This window comes from Styela clava, chromosome 7, assembly GCF_964204865.1.
Source record: "Styela clava chromosome 7, kaStyClav1.hap1.2, whole genome shotgun sequence".
In the NCBI taxonomy this organism is placed as follows: Eukaryota; Metazoa; Chordata; class Ascidiacea; order Stolidobranchia; family Styelidae; genus Styela; species Styela clava.
In genome coordinates this window covers 10,639,688-10,662,782 of record NC_135256.1, presented here as the reverse complement: position 1 = coordinate 10,662,782, position 23,095 = coordinate 10,639,688, and the positions used below count along the sequence as shown (strand labels likewise).

Below are 23,095 nucleotides of genomic sequence, written 5' to 3'. Positions count from 1 at the left end.
CTCATCATAACATTTGTTACACTGCAATAAATTTTTATATTTATGTCGGCAGCAAGGAAACTCGATAATGCAGTCGATAAAACAGCTAACCACAGCCTCTTGGTCATTGGATTGGATTTCATTGTATAAGCATAATTATGAACATGACATGTTGTGAATGTTTTAGAAAGATGCAAATTTGTGTCCTGAATCTAGCTTTAAAAATAAATGCGTTTTTGAATTACCACTTAACAGATTTGAGTTGTCAAATATATCTTATTATAGGATGAAGCAATGACATAGTATCATGATATAACGAAGCTAGCTATTTATTTCGTACTTTCTAAAGCTTTGAACCGACCATGGTAGTAGTTCTTTATATTTTCTTTTCGATATTTATGTATAATATATGACATAGATTCACCAATTGGACCTCCACCTCCATTATTTTCTGGTGAAAAAACTGTGAAACATTCAAGTAGTGAAAAGGAAATTACACCAACAGATCCAGAAGAAATATCTAACAAAGGTAAATAAAATTGTATAGTATTTGTGAAACACAAGATGTATTGTTCCTATAACCTAAGTCAATTTATTGGGAAATGAATCATATTCATCATGGGATAGGATTTACATGTTTATCCCACGGGAGAGGAACGCTTAGTACGGTGCGCCATGTTGAATAATTCGATGAACATTTAAAATCATCATAATAACATTGAGTTTAAAAGTGTGGGTGTGTGAGTATTTTACTCGTTGTTTCGTGAGTAAGTTTTTCAGATTTTTGTTATCCTTCAATTATCTCATTACTGGCATTCACATTTGTTTATTTTTAAGATTTCATTGTCAAGATTAAATATCTATTTTTCAGATATACCTGAAGAGGTTGATGACAATCAGCCTGTGAGTTATGCAAGACAGAATCTCACAATGACTCCTGATTTGGATTATACTCAAGAAGACTCATCAGAAAGTTCTAAAACTTCATTTGATAAAGAAATTATCAAAGAAAATGAAACTGTGTCTGAAATCGATAAAGATGTATCCACTGAAAGCCTGAATGACAAAGAGGTTTTAGAATCTGAGGTACGTGTGCTTTCGAGTAGGTAGTCAGAAACTTCTTATCTTATTAGTGATATCATGATTTCTTTAACATGGTACCATGCCCCAGTGGTATAAGAACTGGGCAGACTATGCAGTGTTGTAAATTGACTGGTCCTTACATAAACAATGGATCTCCTCACCAGTGTCGTTAGCTTCTTGTGTAGAGCCTTGCTCAGAGCAAAGCTGTGAAAACGTTTCATAATAAACTTGTGTGTTCATGTAATGTTTTGGCATGATTGATATATGTAGTAAACAGTTAATCATAGGTCATACTCTGGCCAGTAATGGGTGAAATGAACTATTTACAAGGATAAATACTATTGCTATAATATTACTGTTGTATTACCCATGAAATTCGAAATATACTTTTAACTGTGAAGTTATTATTTGACTAGGATTCATCGACACAATTAATGAATGCAGATAATAAAGATCAGAAGAATGTCACATCATCAGAGAAAATTGATGAAATGAAGGGAAGTCTGTGCCTAACAGGTCAGAATTTAATTATCTTGCTCAGTGTATATTCTGCATATTTCTTGTTTCATTCTATGTTTACCTAATCCTGCCACTAGCTCATCTCAACTGCTTTTAATACAAGTAAAGTACATTTGACTTTGCCAAATCTTCACTTCATAAATAACGATCCACATATTTTTCTATGTAATTCAATAGTCCTGCTGCATGTTTTGTCTTACCGAAATCAGACTTCCTCAATTGTTGTAATCTGCTTGTCTACGGAAGTCTGATTTTGGTTAGACGAAGCGTTACAGAAATACAGCGTGCCGCAGGACACAGTCTTGAATTGCATAGTATTGTTATGTTTATTCCTGCTACAGCATTCTTTCATTATACACATACGGATCCTCTCGTCACAAAATCATTGAGGGTTAGTCTCGCATAAACTTCACTGATAGTTCTAGATTTTTCCTTGCAATTTTTACTGTTCACAATGTACAGAACTGAATTCACAGCTTGCAAACACACAACTATGAGTTTTAAATCTTGTACTAGTATGTATATGTCAAATTGGATAGGTTATGTTGAACTTGAAGATAATTTCAAACCATCAAAAAAAAAATTATTCTATTTATTTCATTTTCCATATTTTTTTTGTTCAGAATATTCATCACAAAATCTTTCTGATTCACCAAGTTCAACTTCATGTCCTGAATATTTATCGAGTGAACTAAAAACAAATTCAACAAAAATATCACACAGGAGACACACTCATACTCATCGCCCAGGACATAGAAAAGGTGTGCATTCATGTGAACTTTTCTTAAATGCAGTTTCCCCTCTACATGAACAAAATACAGTGGTTCGCCATATGATTAGGCCATTATTTTGTCTTTCCTCTTTCTTGGGATAAATATGAATATCCTATATTGTCTTTTGGCGAGAATGCAAATGGTTGATACTCAATGAAATGTTTTCTGATTCAAATGCAAGCACCATATAGTTTATCTTAATTATGGCTTTTTTTTTCAATGGAATATAAAATAATAATGCGACAATGTGCAAATAAACAATAAAAAACTTATAAACCATTAATTAGGATGATTTTTTTTAGACTTTTCATCGCATAAGACAAAAGCTTTGAAGCGATCAAACAGCAGTGAGTCCCCACAGATTGAAGATTTTACTGACAATGCGGATTCTAAAAAAGTTATCAAGAAATTGAAATTACGAGTTATAAAATCACCAGGATCAGAGGTGAGTCTTGACTTTGCATATGAATGACTGGAGCAGGGTGGTTTTATCTTTATTTCTGAGCCTACAAGCTGGTTTTAGTATATGTGGTATAAGATAATGTCATGCAACTGAACTTGCGTGCCATACAACAGAACTGGAATCTGCAAATAGATAGTTTTTTGTTATCAGCAGAACACTTAAATCAGTTTTAATACACTTTTTCACAGACTTGTCTAGACTGAAAGTAATCTATATACAGTATTTTAAATCGCAAAAACAAATGAGCATTGTAGGATATCCTGATACTCCTTAAAAACAGTTGCATCTTATAGCGCCTTATGTATGGACAAAACCCAAATCTAAGAAAGCTATTGATGGTGTGCACCTTGTGTATGCTTCAATAGATATAAATTTGCAAAATGTAGTAAATTTTTGTTGGTATGAGAGGACAGCAGTTTTCAATATATTTCGAATGTTAATTCCATCTTTCCAATCTTTGATCTAACTCCACAACATTGCATTTAATGTATTATTTTATTCATTTCACATTAGCTAAGTTCTTTTATTTTTTTAGCACAAGAAATACTGGACCTTAGTAAAACAAGATCAGCAAGCTAATGGTGCTAAAAGAAATCTTGAACATCCAAAACAATCTACTAGTGAAGATGCTTCACTGCAAAAACCGGTATGTTGCTATAATGTGTTCAAAGCAGGTATTGCGCAGTGGCTAATTGTAAAACAAAAACAAGCCAGGATTTTTAAAAGTGATACATTTGTCGGCTGTTTTAATGGAAAAGCATAATCTAATTAATAATATAATTTAGTTCTTACTGAAGGGTTATTTGAGTTTTGGGTTGTGGTAATAAAAATAAAGCAAAGCTTATAGGATGTGTAATGAAATATTGGCTTTGGTACCAGACATCCTTCGGATACTTAAACGTTTCTAATATAGTAGTGTGATATTTTGTTTCTATATTCATATTTAATTTAAGCTTTCTATTTTTATTTCATTTTTTTCATGCTGTGTGACCCTTCTAGGGTGTCGCTGCACGATAATCAGTACTGCTTTTTGGCATTCCCCCACTCTGTAAATGTTTTCTTATTTTGTTCTACACGTATAAGTACGGTAGGTAAGTTACATATTTTCAGCATTGGTGAAAAAATAAATTACTGATCACCACTTATTATATTCAATTGTAGCAAAGGTAAGGTATTTCTTTTGAAGAAGAAATGACAGGGTTGGTACATCATCTTAATTCCGAGACCTGTCTTGGTGATTTAGTGCTGAGTTATGGTTCAGAATAGATGGTAATGCATGTTTTTTTTATTTCTGTTATGTTTTTTATTACAGGAAATTGAAAATACATCTATTGAAAAAGATGAAGAAGCAAAAACAACTGAACTAGACATTAAAATTGAAACAAAACTTCCAGAGAAAGGTAGCAAAATAATTTACTCAAATAAAATTTTTAAACATGTTTCATAATTAACAAAGGTTTTATTTTTTTTATGGTTTGAGAACATTTGCCTTTGTGATGTAAAACAAAAGACCTTAGTGAGAACAATGTCCTAATGGAAATTGTTATTTATTAGTTGCAAGAATAACAAACCGTTATATTTTATTCAGAAAAAACTTTAGAAACTGATTTGAAAGATGATCAGAATCAAGAACCTACCATTAAGGTAATAATTGTCTTTTTCTTGAATAAATTACATATTTTCTTTGATGATTTGATGTAAAAATTTATTTTATACCACTTTAAAATAGAATGAAGATGAGGACACTTCGCTCAAAAATACACAAATCTCTGAAAAGTCTTTGAAATCTAAGGGAGAGGGTGATAAAAAAGATACATCAATTGTAGAAAAAACTTCAGAATTAGAGCCAATCGTTTGCATCAATCAATTACCCAATCATGATGGTTACAGCATTTTAACAAATCAACATGTTGAAAGTGCGTTGTCAGCCGTTTTGGATCCAGCTGAGGTACAGAGTGATATTGATGACGATACTGAAAAAATTGATTCTCAAAGTGATATTTTGGACAACTCAAATGAGGAAATTACAAAAGAAAAAAATCTTCACAGAGGTGTCGCAATGATGCCTTCAAAAAGATATAAATTGAAGCTGAAATCAACACTCGAAACTGTTGAAGGCAGAGATCTAAGTGATGATGAACAACAATCTGAACCTGAGCAAAAAATTGATGACATGCGTGACGATCATGGACAATCATATGATGTAAAACAAGTTGCAATTAAAAATGAAATTAATTCTAATAAAGTTGCTGCCGATAATAAATATCTTCCCGTTAATGAAACTTCTAAAGCTGAGAATGATAATGCTGCACAGTTGGATAAAAAGATCATTGGAACTGAAAAAAGTGAAGCTTTTGTTGAAGAAAACAAAAATACAAAAGTTTTATCGAAAAATTCAGATGACAATATTTTCACCAGAATGACGAAAGATGAAATTGAGTTTGAATCAATTCCAGATATCGATGCTTTTGATATTGCTACAAAATCGGATGATGATGTCACACAGAAATGCCCACCAATTGAAGATACAGCAATGGAGATCGATGACAACAATAATAAACAAGATTCTCTGCCTGAAGATCTGACAAAAAATGGGGGTAAAAAATTTATACGAAAGACTCGTTCCACAGTGACAGGTCCGCCATTCGTAGGTAAGAAAAACAACGAAAAGAAAACAAATGTTACTGAAAAACTTCATCCTAAAAATATCAAAAAATCAGAACCAGCTATGTTGCCTACTATACGATCTAATTCTGTACGAAGATCTCAAAGAATTCGTAAAAGCTCCTCAGATAAAGATGCAGCAACCCGAAAGAAGAAATGATTTTTTTTGAAAGAATAAATGAATCTTACTCTTACTGTTTTTAATCACATTCGACTTGGCTTATAGGGAGGGACCTATATGTATAGGGAATAGCATCTGTTGGTTTCATGCTCGACTGCCAATGCTTTCTTTCATGGGATCGAGTCTTCTCATGGACTTTTCTTTCCCCCAAGATGAATTTGAAAGTCTCACTATGCAGGTTCAAAATAATTTTTAAATTTTTTGTAAAAAAAATTATTTCACAGAATACAAGTATCAATGAAATATTGCCAATTGGTCAGTTATTTGGCTTCATTCTTAATCTTAACCAAATTAAAATGCATTCTAGGGATGATTTGTATTTCACGAGATAATATAGTAATTATTTGTTGCTATAAGCAAATTGTACATAATTTTTTTGTATATTTGTCCCTAAATTAAAAAACATATATTTGAATTGTTTACACTAGCAGTGAAAAATTTCGCAGTATGTGAAGAATTGCTGCTACCATCTGATAACTGCATTTCTCTGAAATTAATAAATAATGAATTCTATTTTAAAAGATTCTTTTAACTGAGGTCATGTGCACTGGTATGAGAAGAGTGAAATAGTTTGTTGTATAGAACTCACTTATTCTCTCGATCTCAAAAGGTATAACTTGCAACTTAACAATGTTATACTTGTTAACGTTCCATTATTGATGGTTTATAGATGCATTGTCTCATTTTTCATTGATTGTTTTCCTTAATTGAGTTTTATCTTGCGGTTAAATTTAAAACTAACACAAGTTTCATCATCATATATTTACTCTGAAGATTAACTTGTATGTATATTCAATTTTTCCTTGTTTTATGGTATTTTTTTTATGCTGCTTTTAACTTGTTTATGGTGTCATAATGAACCTTTTCATGGTTCACTGTATTTTTGTATGAAATCAAACTGCTGTTTTTATGTATATGTTTAATTTGGAACTATATTTTTGAACGGATGAATGGAACAGATGACTGTAAATTCATTCAGTCAGTTTACTATAAGAGTTAATTAATAATAAACGTTTATGGTACACGATAAATTTTCAATGGATTTTTGTCCCGGCAGCTATTATTATCGTTAAGTGCCATCAAAAGAAAACATCGTGTTCTATTTACGGTTTACCGGCATGAAATGCTAGCAATAATGATAGTACACAACTTTTAACATGTTATTTCATTTCTGTATTTGTAATAAAATGAATTGAATCAGTTTATTAGTTTTTGTGTGGTGCGGACAGGAAAAGATTACTTCCAGGCATATTCCGGCTGGGGTGTCCAAGTGGCTATCTCTGTCCGACCCCTAGTTGATGGGTGTTTACGAATTATGGGTGTTATCTTAATTTGCCCAATTACATTACACATTCAATAATATACTAAATTGTTCTCGCTGCACACCAACACAAATATATTTTCGTTGCATGTGATCAAGTAAGACTTCCTCCGACATACATTATTCAACTCAGTTGACATTGGTCAGACGAAACGTCACAGAAATATATTTGTGTTAATGTGCAACAATTCAAATCACTTATAATAGCTATCTTCACTCTTGCTCAGAATCCTTGCATTATATGCAAAACGATCCACGGCACAAAAGCATAGAAGAGGGATAAGTAGTTAGTCCCGCAGAAACCAATTCAATAATAAGATTTTAAATTTTTACTCTCATCATTTAAAATATTTATTTATCTATCTTTAATTTTGAGCAGACTTCTAATTTTAGTTATAACGTGTTCCCCCGAAAATAAGACCTAGCCTGAATTTTAAAAATGATTCCAATTTAAGCCTATCCCTCAAAATAGTCATTAGCGCCAAATTTGACCCAGTCGATAGCAAGAAGTCTTTCCTACACGTTTTAAATGATTAACCCCAAACGTATTAGAGAGGAAAACGTGCTATTTATAAGTAAATGAATATAGGTTTTCATATTTAAAAATCTCGTAATTCTCTACTTTGTAATTTTGTTTTGATAAACGAAAATAAAAGACATCCCCAAAAATAAGCCCTAGTGCAGGGGTGGGCAACCCCTGGCACGCGAGCACATTTATTCGGCACGCGAGCGAGGCCTCAGAAACGAGATCGTTGTCCTTCAGATAAAAAGTTTCAAAACTCTGAATCATCCGATGAAACTTGGTGTTCGTTTGTAAACAATCCGTTATTTATTTAAACTCTTTTTGTCTTTTCATGACATATATATGGCAAAGAAATATATTATGACGTAACAAATGAGTGGGTTGTCGAGAAGAGCGCAGCATTCATTTGGCTACATTCTTACGTAATATATTTCGTCTGTGTCACCCTTTTCTTCATTTCTGCCTGATTTATGAAGTTGTACAGCTCATGTTGGTTAGTGTTACTTTCTAAATTACTGTTATAAATTGATTTCAAAAGAAATATAAGCAATAGTAAGTAAAGGGAATACAAGAGAGAAGTGCAGAAAACGAATTATTGCGTGATTGGGATGCCATTCCCCAAAATTTTGCGTGTCTTAAAAACTTTGCAAGTGCATTGCTCTCCATGTTTTCATCTACAATATGCTTGTGAATCTCTGTTCTCAGTTATGAACTTTATTAAGTCTCGTGACAGGAGTAGCCTGAAAGATGGATATACCGTAGTTCGTGTATTTCTTTGAAAGTTACAAAATATAATTTCGATGTAAAATCTCTATCAGCGGTAATCCCACTAATATAGAATAAGAAAAGTATTCAAATCTATTTGTTGGACTGATATATTCCCGAATAGTGAATCTGTCTGTGCTTGTTTAGAAGGTTTATTATTGTGAATCTCTGCTTTGAAAGTAGCAAAGCATTGTTTTCAATTTTGGCAAGCGGAAGAATTTTGTCGTTAAATTTAGCCGATTTTGGCACGCGAGCCGAAAAAGGTTGCCCACCCCTGCCCTAGTGTTATTTTTCAAAATAAAATTGAAATAGGACTCAGTCATATTTTCGGGGAAACACGATACATGCTTGTGCGTATGATCTTCTTGTAACGATAGCATCGTGCTCTGGCATGGTCTGATACAAAGCGCTGCGCAAATATAAACACAAAGGTCCAATGACTAACCGCAGTCCCGTACTGTCACCGCGACGTACACTAAAATTCGTTATATGATCATTCCAAAACTTGAAACCAAAATTGTTAATCAACTCTCACCACCATAGCAATTCTAAATCAAGTCGCGTTGTTTTAAAATAGTTTTCGTCAATTAGCAGCGATTCGTCATTCAACAATCGTAGGAATTCACATCAGCTGATTTTGCGACAAGTGTGACAGATAGGATGAAAAATGGTTCTCCTCTTGACTTGAAATAAAAACAGGGATTTGGAAAAAAGGCAATACATTCACGGCGACCTCATTCATCCTTAAGCTCAGAAAATTTAAAATTGATGGATTTTATCATCAGCAACAAGAAATCAACAAAAACTATCCTTAGTATCCTTAACTATTCTTGAAAAGCCCCTGCGTCGCTTTTTAGAATATAGTGCACTTTCATAGGTCAAAATAATTTATGTGTCATTTCAAAACATTACAGGTCGGTACCATGAAATATTAAATAACCAAAACACATGGAGATGATTATGTTTTAACAATACGCGCTTCCAGAAATAGTCGTTTTAGAAACAAAATGTTTCCATTAATATATTGATATTCAAATGAAAAATTTTTGCCATTACCAATTACGAATATTTTTTCACCATATTGATTTTCGTATAGATGCCAAGTTTTTCACGTTCGATATTATATTATGATAGTTGTCTATCAAATTCCAGGAGTGTATTCCTTTCACTCACTATGTACGCCGCGGTGTTTAATGCAGATAACGGCAGTCTTGTCCGCTCTTTAGGATACCGGAAGTCTTTCGACTGAATTATATATAATGCGGTATCATCGTTTCACGACTGGTATGTTCGGATCATGTCAGTTTCTCGGTATCTCTTCTGTCACTATCGTGGCGTCCTTTAAAATATCACTCAATTCCCGAGAGGCCAGATTTAGCGACACGATCGCTATATTTTGGTCAATTGCCTTTCATGTGGTAAGCCTACAATGAAAAAGTGCGGCGTTATCATAACAGCGGCCTTATTAAAGTGCTTTCATATAGCCAATGAAGCTTACATAGATAACTGCTCATGGTCAGAATGATAGTTAAAAAGTGTTAATAAATTTAAAGCAGTTATAAGGCAAGTGTTTCAAATAAAGCAGGTTATATATGAGCAATTAGTTGTGAAGTAATTTTGCTTCTGATATTATAAATTCAAATTTAATTTTACCAAAGTGTCGAGTAACGTTCTTTTCAATTTCATTTTATGAATTTAGTAGATTCATAAATTCCTACGTTAAACATGGCACAAAAACGAGCAAACATAGAAATTGGAAGCAATCGATCTGTTAAGAAAATGGCTTTCAAGACGAGATCTTGAGCAAGCACGAAAGTCGCCGATCGATTGGGGCATCGTAGAATTTTTTATGTATTTATTTATCTTTGGCCGGCGCTGGATGTCACCTACAGATTGAAAATAACAGACAATTTATGGCATAAAGTTGCTCGTTACTCGGTTTATATTTCGATTTTATTTATTTCAACGTGATCATATACGGATATGAAATTTGTTTATTTACTTAAAAATTTGCTGCAGCCATCGCGTGCCAAATTTAGCAATATTGATTTTTGAACAAAATTCATCCGCCAAACTGATGAAAAATGGGCATTCTAAAACAGCCACCACATTTTTTCAATTTTTTTTTCTTTGGCATAACTAAATATAGTGAAGTAAATATAGTGAAAACGAAGAAAGAAACTTTGGTTAAAATTGAATATAAATGACGAAATATAGATAAAGCATGATAGGTGCATCTGCTTAGCTTTTGGTCAGTGTCATTCGCTTCAACGCTGACTAGTTATTTAGACGGTCGTTCAAGTCTCCTCGTCTTCTGCTCTTTTAAACCGCTGTAGGCTATATATGATCATATTTTCCCGTCATTAATTGAGGAGGAATTTTGCACACTTTGGGGTATTATTTAAATCTGAGACATTTTCTCATTTCCGATATTTTTAGTATTTGTATGATATTAGTATTTGTAATAGTAGTTGAAGTGAAGGGCTAAAGGCGGAAGTAGACCTAAAGTGAAGTTGAATATACTTTGTGAAATTTGTTTGCCGACGTTTTCAGATTTAGATTGGATTTATTGGTGTCGTTATTTCTTTTTTATTTTCCGGTCAGATTCTCACCCATATTCCGATTAGAGGTGTTAGAATCGAATTCTCGGTACCAATGTTTCAATAATACTTAAAATACTTGAATTTGTCCCAGAACTGATTTTGTTACTACTAGCAGAATACAGAGTGCTGCCGATCAGATCCTTTTTCCGTGTTTTTGCACTTCTGGTCCTATGTGCATATCATGTATGGATGCCTGTAATAGTGAAGTTGACTAAAAATATGAATATATTATTATTGTCAAAATTGACTACGTAGAAGCTGTTGAATGAAAGTGCTTATATTGGAAACCAGTTAAAATCGAGTCTGTCGTTACTATTTCCCCCAAATATATTTCACGAATGCGCAGCCATTGCCAAACCACTGTTTACACATGGCTAAAATAATATGTTGTAACTTACGTTACCCAAACATAAGGTAGAGATGGCCCAACTGCGTTTCAACAACATATATTCGCATACGCATATTTTTTTATCTAGTTATAGTATTTCATGCTGTTGTATGACGTATTCAGTGCATTGGATTTGAATTGAATTCACATGAATTGCCGCTATGAGGAAGTGAAGACAATGGGCGGGAGAGTTGTTGGAGTGTCCGAGAAAAATTTCCGCATAACAAAATGGCAAGTGACAGTAACCTGAATCGATTACTTTGATATAATCAGAATAAAGAAATTGACTGTAATAACTAAATGCAAGGAGTTTCCAATTCAAATCACTGTAATTGTAGGATTTTAAAACATTGTACAAAACGTCGATTTTGCCTCTAGAATGATTTCTGTTCGTACTGAACAATCATCGTCAAAAAGGTTTCTGATTCTCAATATATAAATGATATGCAAATGGAGAAAAACTCTATCGTGCATCTAGCAAGAACACCTTGCTCGCTTCATATATGCTCCGTATAAGATGATATGGAAACTATTTGTGGCAGTGTTTTGCGGTTGTGTGTAGTGCAGTCTTGGAATTTATTGTGGAATGAACCCGACTGAGACATTATGGCTCGTAGTGTGGTAATATATATAGTTGGTTCATGTTTAAACATGCTATGTCGATTTTGTTGAAGCAATATCCAATGAATAGTTTGTAGGTTACTGAACCCGCGCATTCCTTGGGTTTATTTGTCGGCTTGCCAGTGCGGGTTTATATAAAGACATGTATTTCCGAATGCAATACGATGAAGCGACGCAAGTCTGTAAATAAGGTGTATATAAGTACGCTGCATAGTACATAATCAAGTCACAAAAGATGTAACTTTATTCTTGTTTGGAAAACTGTGCATATAAATTGCTAGCGAGTGCTTATCAATAAAACATTAACCTGCGAGAGTTAAGAACAACACCAGTGGTTAGTTCGTAAGATAACGTGATTTTCAGAAATTGCGACTCATATCATTCATCATAGCCCGAGGGGTAAAGTTTTCAATAGCTTCCATCATAAATCTTCTTATCAACACAGTTGTAGATCTTGTGTCATTCGTAGATTATACTAGAATAGAGCAACAGCATTTCTAAGAACATTATCTGTTGACTTGACATCGAACAGAGGACGCCGTGATTGTTCAAATGTAGCGGAAGCGGTAGCAAGATAACGGTACTGACGCAATAACGCTTTTACACGAAAGCCAGTTTTCTTTCCAGTTACAGAGTTACGGTAGTGCTAGAACTGGATCGATCATTTTCCTTCTTGGTGAAAGAAAATCAGTTGCTAAGCTCAAGTTTAGTCAGACAAATGGGTAGTTAAAGTGATGAACTTTCAAAACTGCATTAATGAAATTTACTGCCGTTTGTTATCGTTGACAATTTTACTATATCGGTCTACCTGGAAGCATTTCAAGGGGGGCCTGATTGGGCCTCCTGTTTTCCTGTTTGATCTCAATTTCTTCTGGTCCACTGATGGATACCATTTGCATATAACAAGAATATTGTGCAGCACTGCTATCATCATAGCCGTCATTTACGGTGCTTGCTAGTAAGCTATGTAAAAACTGTTTATATATTATAGTATGAAATCCCTTTAGCTGCCAGCGTGAAAAAAAATTCTATTTTGTTGATTTTGGTATAGTGACGAAAAATACACACGTATTCAAGGTTAACAGCCTCAATTCCTGCGATTTTATTTTTTCATTTTGCCTTCTATATAATTTGCAAGGTAAGTTGGATATTCACTTTGTTCAAAATAATTCAAACGATATGTACAACCACATCATTATGTACGTTTCATTGAGAGCTTTGTTAAATTTGCGGACTTTAACCAGAAGAATATTTTGGTTTTGGAAATCCGTTTTAGTTTTTATATGAACGCCCTGAAGGGTAATAGTTAACTAACTTGATTTCACTATAAGACGTGATGTTTGAAAATACCATGACAGGAAAATTTGTCTCAGACAAATCAATCATTCCAAAATTCAATGCGAAAGTGACGCTAAGATTTAAAGATAACTCCGGTATACTAAACCACCGTGCTATAGTTAGGCCTAAGAAATAAGAGATACGTGTAATCGTCTTTTGGAAAATTCGCATGTTAGTCATTCATCGTAATCCATAAAACAGGAAAAATATAAATATCACGAACTCCGATTTCTAAGCTATGACATCATTCCAATTCTTTTATAATCAATGAATGAATGTAAAGTGCTATACTAGGTTGCATAAATATATAATCAAGATGTCCTATTTTATACTGACCTACTTGAATACAAAGCAGAAATTACTTTATACTATTATCTTTATTAATGAAAACCGCCGATTAAAACGTGATCGAATCATATATAAGTGTATGTAAGAGCCAGACGACTTGAAACCTTCCAGTGACTGATTCTCAGAAACCCGCGTGATGATTTGTAACGTTTGGAATTCGACAAACGTATTATTATTGATAAGCGTTTCGTTAGTTGAGAGATCGCTGCTTCGGGCGGTATCTGTGTTCAGTTTGTTTGAATTTGAAACTCGGGTTAACATGGCGGCACGATAATTAATGTCAAAGTGTCAAGACTGATAAATACCATCTAAGCTCTGATGATTACGATTTGCCTTTGAATACTATGGTAATATATATTTTTCATATATATTTATATTATTAGAAACGAAGTGGACCTGTGGATGTTTGGCCAAATTCTTATTGTCGTTCTTGTGAAAAATGGTGTCCATCTTTTTGTGCATTGCCCTTTTGCAACGTACCATTCTCCACTACATTTTTGTTTATAGTCTGAGTTCGTCCATTCGCTTACTTTTGAGTAATTCCTGTTGCTTCTTATTTTAGTGTTATAATTAATAATACTCTGTCTTATTCTTGTCCAATTCTAGAATGGAATATAAATGATGTTTCAACTGACTTCCATTCACAATGACATACACTAAAAAGCTCATGATTCAAATTGTTGTGGTCGCATCTGTTTTTATGGCTTCGACTTATATGATTTCACAACGAAGAAAGTATTTGGAATCTCGATTGTTATATTCATCTATTTTTGATTTTGATACTAACAATGAGATGGGTAAGAAAAGGACGAATGAACCGCGAATACCATTCCATGAGAGGGAATTATTGTGGAAAAAATATACTGTTAATCGCCATGTTGAAACCAGTAAGCGCGTTGCTGATGTTATAGGCCTGGGTGTGAAGAAATGTGGAACGGGTGCACTTGTTCACTTCCTAGCGGAACATCCTTTAATTAAACTACCACGTAGAGTGGAAACCTTCTTCTTTGTCAAAAAACATTTGCGAGGGATAGAATATTACAAAAAGATAATGCCCCCGGTTGCAGATGACGAACTGGCTATGGAGAAGACTCCCCTTTATTTTTACATGGCGGATAGGGTCATCCCCTATATTAAAGAGCTTGCTCCGAACGCTAAACTCATTTTATGTCTTTGTAATCCGGCAAAAAGGGCCTTTTCTGACTATGTACATGGATTATTTGCAAAAAATAAGGACAAAGACGGTGAATTCTTCGCAGAACAGTTTGAAAAATTGACGGATAACGTCATAGAAAGAATAACACAAAATACCAACAACGAAAACGATGTCGCTGTAAAAGCCAAGACAGTTTGCAGAAGGAGCTCAAAATCGTGCGTAGTAACAAAGGGAATTTACCATAACAACGCCCAGAAATGGCTCAAAAACTTCAACAGCTCTCAACTTTTGATTATCAATGGTGACGAATGGATCACAGATCCAGGGAATTTAATAGAAGAAATTGAAGACTTTCTTGGTATTCCTAAATTAATTTTAAAAGAAGATTTTGTTTTATCACCGGAAAATGGATTTTATTGTTTAAATCGATGGTGGATCAAAGAGAATAACAGTACTATTGAAACTGATGCCACTGAATTTCCGGATCAAAAAAACGAAAATATTTTTTGCCTTGGTAGTGGAAAAGGCAGAACGCGGAATGGAGTACGGTCTATGTTTCCGAAGACTTACGAAAAGTTACGAAATTTTTATAAATCTCATAATACTTTACTTTATAACATGTTAAACAAGACTATGCAGTGGTGAATTTTTTATTGATTTTTAATTTATTTTCGGTGATTCTGAGAAGCAGTTAAAAAACTAAATCGTTGAAATGTTTTTGATTTCATAAATTTTCAATAAAAACGAATTACTACATGAATAAGGCAAGATTTCATCGCTTATTTTGAGAAAAAAAGATGGATTTTGTAAAATATAATCAACGAAATAGTTTCACATTATATACTATAATCATAAAAAAAAATTCATCATTTGTTATTCGTTTAAAGAACAAAACACATTTTATTTAACGCGAAGTGGACTTATGGTTCTCTTCTTAAATTGTTGTTGTTGTTACTTGTTAGAACAACAACAAAAAAGAAATTTCCAAGTACCGTATTTTACATACCGTAAGGCGGCACCGCCAATAAATTGCTTAGATTGAGGTTTTGTCCATAGATTTTTAGGGTAAAAGACTGAAAGTGCGCCTTACGGTGCGTAAAATACGGTAACAGTACGTACTTAAATAAATTATTTTCTGAAGAAGATACTCAATGTCGGATTAAAGTCATTCAGGCAATTAGAAGAATAGCGCAGCATCTAATTACTAGCTCTAAATTACAATGGCTTATAACTATATAGGTTAATCTTAAAGATTACCCGTAAACAATAAAAAGCAAATTTATTTTTGGTGAAATTCTACAGCGAAGTCATGAGGACTGTAACCAATTCCCAATACTCCTTGATTGAAAGAGGGTAAACGCTTATTTTTGCAAGCACGAATCTGAAATTTTTGTACTATATTCGTAAGGAACATAAACAATTGCATTCTTGCTATCTGCTCTCCTATGCATTGACGACTTCCGATTCCAAAAGGTAACAAGTGATCATTGTTAACAAATCGCCCGTTGGAATCAATAAATCTTTCCGGTAGAAATTTATTAGGATCCGTGACAATTTTGGGATCGCGTTGAGAACCCCAAAAGTTCGCAAGAATCTGTTTCAAAAACGAACAAAAAAACTCTGTTTACAATACATATTTTAGAGCATTGAACACTTCATCTTGGTGTTCATTGGTGTCATTACAAAAATGTTCATTGTAAATATACAGCATTCACTCGCAAACTCACAAGCAAGTCAAATCCACGGCAACGGTGTTTCCTACTATAGTGCTTAAGCCACATAATTTGCAAAAGTAAAACAAGATTAAGACTTGTCGTTTTTACTGTTTGTCTAACTCAGGGGTTCTCAACCTGGGGTTCGCGAACCCCCAGGGGTTCACGAGAAGATTTCCAGGGGTAATTGGATGCCAGCCGAGTTTTTGAATGTTGCTTTTTTTTCAATATAGTTCATTACTACCATGGGAAAATGCGTGCCCATTTCAACTAGACGCCAATCGAAACATAGATTTTCCCTGATCTTGCGTTGTTGTGATTGTGACGCAACAATGTGAAATTCAAGGCTTTGCGTAAAACTGTGAAATCTTTAAAGACAGCGTGCTGCAAGCATTGGAGAAGTGATTATGCTTATTGAAACTTGGGAGAGATTTTAGGAATTCATTAGTTAGGTTGACGATAAACGCAATAATATCAACTAGACCGATGGTTCTCAACCTTTTTTAATTCGCGTACCGGTAAAATTTCAAAACGAATTTTTCGGACCGGCGAACCTTTGAAATTAACCAAAAGTATTATGATTCATGAACACAAAACGTAATCAAAAGAATGCAATTACGACAAAAGTAGTCGGTGCAAAAGAAGACAGTCCAGTTAAATGTGAAATTTGCTGCTGTCTTTTTGAGATTATACGTGCTAAACGCGGTTCTAATGAAGTTTCTGCAAGGCGAAGTGAAGTGTTGAAACCTCGCTAAATTATAGGCCTACTGTCAAATTACGGAACGTGCGAACTGCGAAGTTTTCAATCAGGCACCGTACTACAGCGCTTCTCAAAATTTTTTGTCGCGGCCCACTCTCATGTAAAGTTTTACTTTGCAGACCAACCTCATTAAGATTTTTGTTTGAAAGGCTAAAATAAGACGAGGCAGGGTTGTCCAAAACGAATCGAATATTCGAATACTTTTCGGCAATTTTTTGAATGATAGCCATATTTCGCCGTCGGCGAACATCCAGCCTTTCAGTGCTCAAAATGGGCGGAGGACCTTTCGTCATGTCTGGTTGTTAGACGAATACCGGTACTACGAATCAAAAAGAATTCAAAAATCACAAAATTAATGGACATGCCGCCAATACTTTGTATTTTGCAATTTGCATATAATATATTAAAATCTCCTTCGCTCTAGTAAGCGCATTTGCGTAATTTCAGACGTTTTGCAATGCTGTGTGTAAACCTTGAGGTCTGGAAAGTTTGATATGGTCTTGTTTGGAAGAATAGCTCATTTTCTACCCAGAAATATAAGAATGAACGTTATATGACATTTGGAAGTTATAAAATATCGCTTACATTTCACGCGTGTACTTCCCTCTGCGATAGAAAAACGTCGCACAACAAGAATATAATTCAATAAACCTTGGCGTTGCGCGCTAACCAATAACAAAAGCTAGTATGATAGGATCTTATTTTGAAGTTCATTTTATATGCTACATTACATAAGAAAGTCGCCATCTCACAACGTCAGAAAGTTAATACTGGAATATATTAGGCGGACCGGCAGCAAGGTTGCTGCGGACCGGCGGTTGAGAACCACTGAACTAGACGATTTAATTCAGTTACATCTGGTCAATAAATCGGTGTTACAACAAATTGTTAGTCAAAATATCAGTATATATTATAACTTTGTTCGGTGTCTGATTACTGGGGGTTCGCGTTGATTGTTTCGTGACTAAGGGGGTACTTGACAGAAAAAAAGTTGAGAACCCCTGGTCTAACTGAACAGAGGCACAACAATTACTATAGAATATGAAGGGCGAACAAATGTGTAGTTTTGTTGTGCTGCACTGTGCCACAACTCATTCGCTCAAAGATTTTAATCTCGCAAAATTACATTTGCGCAGAATGTCATGTAATCATTCTCTAGCAAAAGCCCATTATTGCAAAACTACGTCTTCACAAATGTCTCACAAAACACGTATATAATTATGCCAAGGCACAACTGCGCAGAAATTTCAGCTCCGGTTCTTGAAGTCTATTTAATTTGGCCCACTCCAAGATTGTCAATATATTCATATAATATCATCAATCTACTGAAGTTTCTCCAAATAATCAATAAATTGATCAACAAACCGTTGTATTTGGTGGAATCTTGAATCCTTGTACGGTTATTTCAGATGTTGTTTTATGGGGTAGACCAAGCGGTACTGGTGACTGATATCTCAATATTTCCTGAATAAAAGCTCGTGTATATGGCATTTGATCCTGATGTTTCATTCCTATTTTTCCACTTGAACCTATCGATATATAACTATCAATTGATTACCGATTGAAATATTAGACACAAAGTGGATCTAAAGATCGTTTTCTACATTTTTGTTGTTGTTTTTGTGAAAAAAATCGCTTTTTTCCGCAACTAATGGTCAATCCGATAGAGACAATGAACTTGGATGATGAATAGTGGATCAATGGTTTTAAACAAGCAAAGGGCCAACTTATACCTAAGCGCATACTAACCTATAACATCAGATATTTCATCAGAAAGTTTCTTCTGGTATTCAGGGTATATAATCATTGCAAGAAAGAACCATCGCAAAGTACTGGCAGTCGTATCAGTGCCCGCTGCTATCATATCTTGAGCGGTTCTGATATAGTCATCTTGTTCCTTAATTAAGAGATAAACCGATATAATCAGGACAATGGTTTTTCTCGTGAAAATGTTATTGTTTACCTCATTCAGAAGGAAATCAATATAATCTCGACAATGGTTCTTATCATATGATTGTCGATGATCTTCAGCAATGTTTTTCATTTCTCCTGTACAATAATTTAAAAATGCGATTATTAAGTCAGGTATGGACATCTATACGCAATTGACATGTTGTGTTACATTCATTCCATCGTAACTGTACAAACATTATGCGCAAAGATACTATTCCTAAATATTTGATCAACGATACCTCGACCTACTTTGATAACAAAGAATGACTTTTAAAACGCCATACATTGGAGACTAACAGGCTTTCACTAATAACAAGAGAGCAATTGCTCAAGATATGGACACGAAAACGAAGTAGTACAGGTATGTAATCTGTCATTATAGTAGACTACCGGTTACGCCTCACCAGATTGCTAACGAACATGGAACCGCCACAACGAGTGCAACTTTTAATTTTGAAGACGTCATTGCGCACAAAAAAAAAATAAACGAATCCTTTTGAGTCCACAGATAAGTAAATAAACAGCCTTCTCGCCACAAATGCAATCTTCAACCACTGAAAATTAATCACATATCCAATCTGAAGGTCATTTTATGCAAGAAAACTTTGAAAATGAGCTAGAGTTATGAGCCCCTCCTCCATCGAGCATTATGCATTGCCTTTTCCCGTATTCAACAGTTACAAAATGCCTCATTAAAACAGTTATGATTTTGATTCTGAGGATTTACCAATATCCATAATTTCAGTGAAGTTTTCGCATAATTTTTCAAACAGATGCAGTCCGCATTCAACTACCAATTTTAAATACCTAGATGGCCGTGCAACACCATTTTAAACAATAAAAAGGTTTTGGCGTCCTCTGTGCGCGGTTCAGTGCGTTACCTGGCTCCTGTTTATGTATTAGTTTGATTCGAGCTGTAATAAATCTCAAATGCGTCTGTAGGAGTTTATCCGAATATGCCGAATAGAGGATATATGTGGCTTTGTAGTGTTTCTCATTGTCGAAGTTCGTATGTTATTTCTTAACAGATTAATAAATATCAATCATTATCAACATAAGTATACCGTCAATACCGGCAATTCCTGCCAGCAACTTTTGATACGATTGCTTGATAAAAGGAAGAAATCTCAGAAATGGGGCAATCAGCAGAATTCCCAAAATGTCTCCGTGATATTCATCAGACAACCTAAAAAGGAGAACGCGTCAAAGCTGGAGTGGTTATGAATAAAACATCAAAAAACGAAGTATAAGATGTTATTGACCAACCCCAATGCCAGTGGCGCCATATTTCGCGTTGTTTCTACCAGCACAAGAAAAGTAGAAATAACAGTTCTGTTTTAAATAGCCTATGATGTGATAGTCCGTCATGAGGCAGGCAGTGGTAAAAAAAAATTAATTTTGCCTAAGAATCCAAGTGTATCAAATTCAAGTTCAAAAGATACGTTCGAATATGTCCATTCTAGACTCAAATGGAAAAGTTCCTTTTTACGCACCATGGAGTACATTTTTTTTTGTCATTTTTTATATAGAACACTTACTGTGATGTGTATGAGAGCATCTTTCCAAGACCAACTTGTCCTTCATAAGAAAATCTACTTCCAACCATTAAGCTGCTTAAAACATTTATAACGGCTTTTGCAAGTATTCCCTAAAATTGAAACGAGAAGATTGTTGGGCTATATCAACGAATATATATCATTTTGTTGAAAATATATAATTATACAAAGCGAGGAAAATGCGTAGAACGGTAAAATAATACACACCTAAAATTGGCTGACGGTAGGGATATTTCAATGTATTAACATATTCCAGGGGTTTACCTAGCAGAGGTACGCGAAGATTTTGGATCTAATGATTACTGAACTTCGTTTCATATAGATATACAATCGATTGCTGAACTTGTAGCAATGGTTGTTGTAATTGTGGTTATTAATATTTGTATGGCTTGGAATCCTACCAGCATGTGTCAATGTTGCAGTTTTGGGTAATTAATGAGACTTCTTTGTTTCCCGTAAATCATTATCAGCGCTCATATGAGTATCTGTAGGCTAGATATTCTGCTATTAGCGATAAATCTAATTTTAAAATGTTATATATATATTTGAATGACCATCTGTACTGCTATATACCTGTCTCTGAAGACTCAAGTACATATATTTTAAGAGTTAGAAATTGAAGGGGCTGTTAAACCTCGAAATTAGGGGGTAGGGGCGGGATGTCAGAGGATTAAATCTCTGCATGGCTCCTTCATCGGACGTAATAGAATATCCCCACGACAAAGCTACATACATAAAACTGGCACATTGGCCAACACTATTCACAGAACCCGAGTGATCTAGGCATATAAAATCGTCAACTATCATCAAATGGAAAACTGAATGTATTATAACAATAAAACATACATGGTTTTCCAATGGTTTACCGCCAGTGTCACGTAATGCATCACACCGAATATTCCGATTCTTCGGCTATTATGTGTTCAACTTTTTGTTTGCTGAAACTATAAGTTAAAATTGGATTGACAGAAACTGTAATATTTATCATGACTATAATATCTCAGAAAATGTTATGCGTTTTAAATAATAGAGTCTAGTTTATTCCAAAGTGTAAAAGTGTCGTTACAGACCAATGCTATATCTACCTGCACAATGAAATGAAGAATGACAGAAAAATTTAATGAACACTCTGGTCAAATTGTCGAACATTTGAACTTACAGCCATTTTATAATCTATGAATTTTTTACTTTTTCAAAAATTTCATTGCCAGTGTTCGGCCAGTTCTCCAACGTCGACCACTGGTCATCGAAATATTTTTTCCTGATGACATTTCATTAAATATTGGATGTGGTGGTCGGTCAGCAGTGAATTTTGCTTGTTTAGAAAACGCCTGAAAAGTTAAATTAGCAATGAAAGGTCAGTAACAAATAATGAAAAGACCAGGTAAATTGAGTTCAAAATGGCCTATACTGTATATATATACCTGAAATATCGCCTCCCTTGTGTTCAGGATGATCATCGTATTACCACCAATTCGAATGGAAAATACAGGTCCATATTTTTCAGATAGTTTCAAGTAGGTTATTGCTGGATTACGCCCCAAAAATGGAAGATATCCAACTATCGGTAGTCCTGCTGGTCCCGGAGGAAGATGTCTGTCTTTCATAAAAACGCGTAAATAGTAAAGAGACAATACAAGCAGCAATATTGATAAAATGCTGATTAACATACTGCTAACTATTATACAAAGACAATCCAGCGCTATCACCTGCTCAAAATAAGATTCACTTGTTGTTATTTGCTTGAACAGCTCAAACTGACCTACATTCGGAATTACTCGCGACGATCAGACCAGTTAGTTAGCAAACAAAGCGTTTTTCTGTTTTTCGTAAACACAGAATGGCGACCTGCAATGCAGCTGAAAAATTGTAATCAAAATTGCGATGCAAATGACAAATGTTGATTGAGTGACCAAGGATATTTCAGTCGCATCGATAGGTGGCTTCATACGAAAAATATTTTTCGACGATTTTGATTCTTCAATAAAGTTAATCGTTTGCGAGACCCCAATTTTAAAAAGGTAATCCTGCAAAAATCAATCGATAACACTGGTCAACAACAAATTTGCGGTCTGCGTTTTTCAGTTGATTTAGGGTGAATCTGGCGTGCTGAATTCAAAAATCACATTGATGGCCACATGTCGTTTTTTACGATTTTGTTCACATTCACGCATGGTTAGATAGAGCATTTTAGAAGAAATTGGTAGGGGTAAAATGCTCTGTGGAATACGTTTTTTTTTTCGCTCATGGACCGGGTTAACTTTTAAAAGTGTTTGATCTTTAATCATTGATTTATTTTTGTTTTTTTACAATTCGTTTCGTGTAGAATCTTGCAATCTTGTTTGTTTTTTAATCATGGCAACGTGTTCATTGATAATTTTGCCTTCTT

The 23,095-nt window shown here is 34.4% G+C and overlaps 3 protein-coding genes across 6 annotated transcripts in view; 2 read left to right on the top strand and 1 right to left on the bottom strand.

Annotated features, from left to right (window-relative positions):
- The window catches only part of LOC120327993 (uncharacterized), a 28,230-nt gene extending 21,367 nt beyond the window's left edge, over positions 1-6,863 (top strand). Inside the window, exons 17-25 of the mRNA XM_039394366.2 lie at positions 398-508; positions 851-1,065; positions 1,479-1,578; positions 2,205-2,342; positions 2,657-2,799; positions 3,353-3,463; positions 4,130-4,217; positions 4,406-4,461; positions 4,547-6,863. Of these exons, the coding sequence (XP_039250300.2) occupies positions 398-508; positions 851-1,065; positions 1,479-1,578; positions 2,205-2,342; positions 2,657-2,799; positions 3,353-3,463; positions 4,130-4,217; positions 4,406-4,461; positions 4,547-5,641 (2,057 nt within the window). The 3' untranslated portion in view covers positions 5,642-6,863. The remainder of the gene's footprint in view (positions 1-397; positions 509-850; positions 1,066-1,478; positions 1,579-2,204; positions 2,343-2,656; positions 2,800-3,352; positions 3,464-4,129; positions 4,218-4,405; positions 4,462-4,546) is intronic.
- A 4,038-nt stretch (positions 6,864-10,901) lies between these two features.
- Positions 10,902-22,485, bottom strand: LOC120328227 (cytochrome P450 2U1-like). Of its 4 annotated transcripts, none has more exons than XM_039394661.2 (9): positions 22,131-22,485; positions 21,895-22,037; positions 21,553-21,650; positions 20,689-20,798; positions 20,215-20,336; positions 19,161-19,246; positions 18,947-19,094; positions 18,563-18,726; positions 10,902-11,067 (listed from the first exon to the last, which is right to left on the bottom strand). In XM_039394661.2, exons 4-9 carry the CDS (start codon positions 20,754-20,756, stop codon positions 11,008-11,010), a joined length of 648 nt encoding a protein of 215 aa, XP_039250595.2. In that variant the 5' UTR covers positions 20,757-20,798; positions 21,553-21,650; positions 21,895-22,037; positions 22,131-22,485; the 3' UTR covers positions 10,902-11,007. The 4 variants fall into 4 exon arrangements, with proteins under 4 accessions (XP_039250595.2, XP_077970699.1, XP_039250593.2 ...); XM_078114573.1 differs by lacking the exon at positions 10,902-11,067 and adding an exon at positions 15,554-16,319 and having other exon boundaries at positions 21,866-22,037; XM_039394659.2 differs by lacking the exon at positions 10,902-11,067 and adding an exon at positions 15,554-16,319.
- On the top strand, positions 13,709-15,463 carry LOC120328228 (heparan sulfate glucosamine 3-O-sulfotransferase 4-like). Its single transcript, XM_039394662.2, has one exon. It carries the CDS (start codon positions 14,216-14,218, stop codon positions 15,368-15,370), a length of 1,155 nt encoding a protein of 384 aa, XP_039250596.2. The 5' UTR covers positions 13,709-14,215; the 3' UTR covers positions 15,371-15,463.
- Positions 22,486-23,095: the final 610 nt, after the last annotated feature.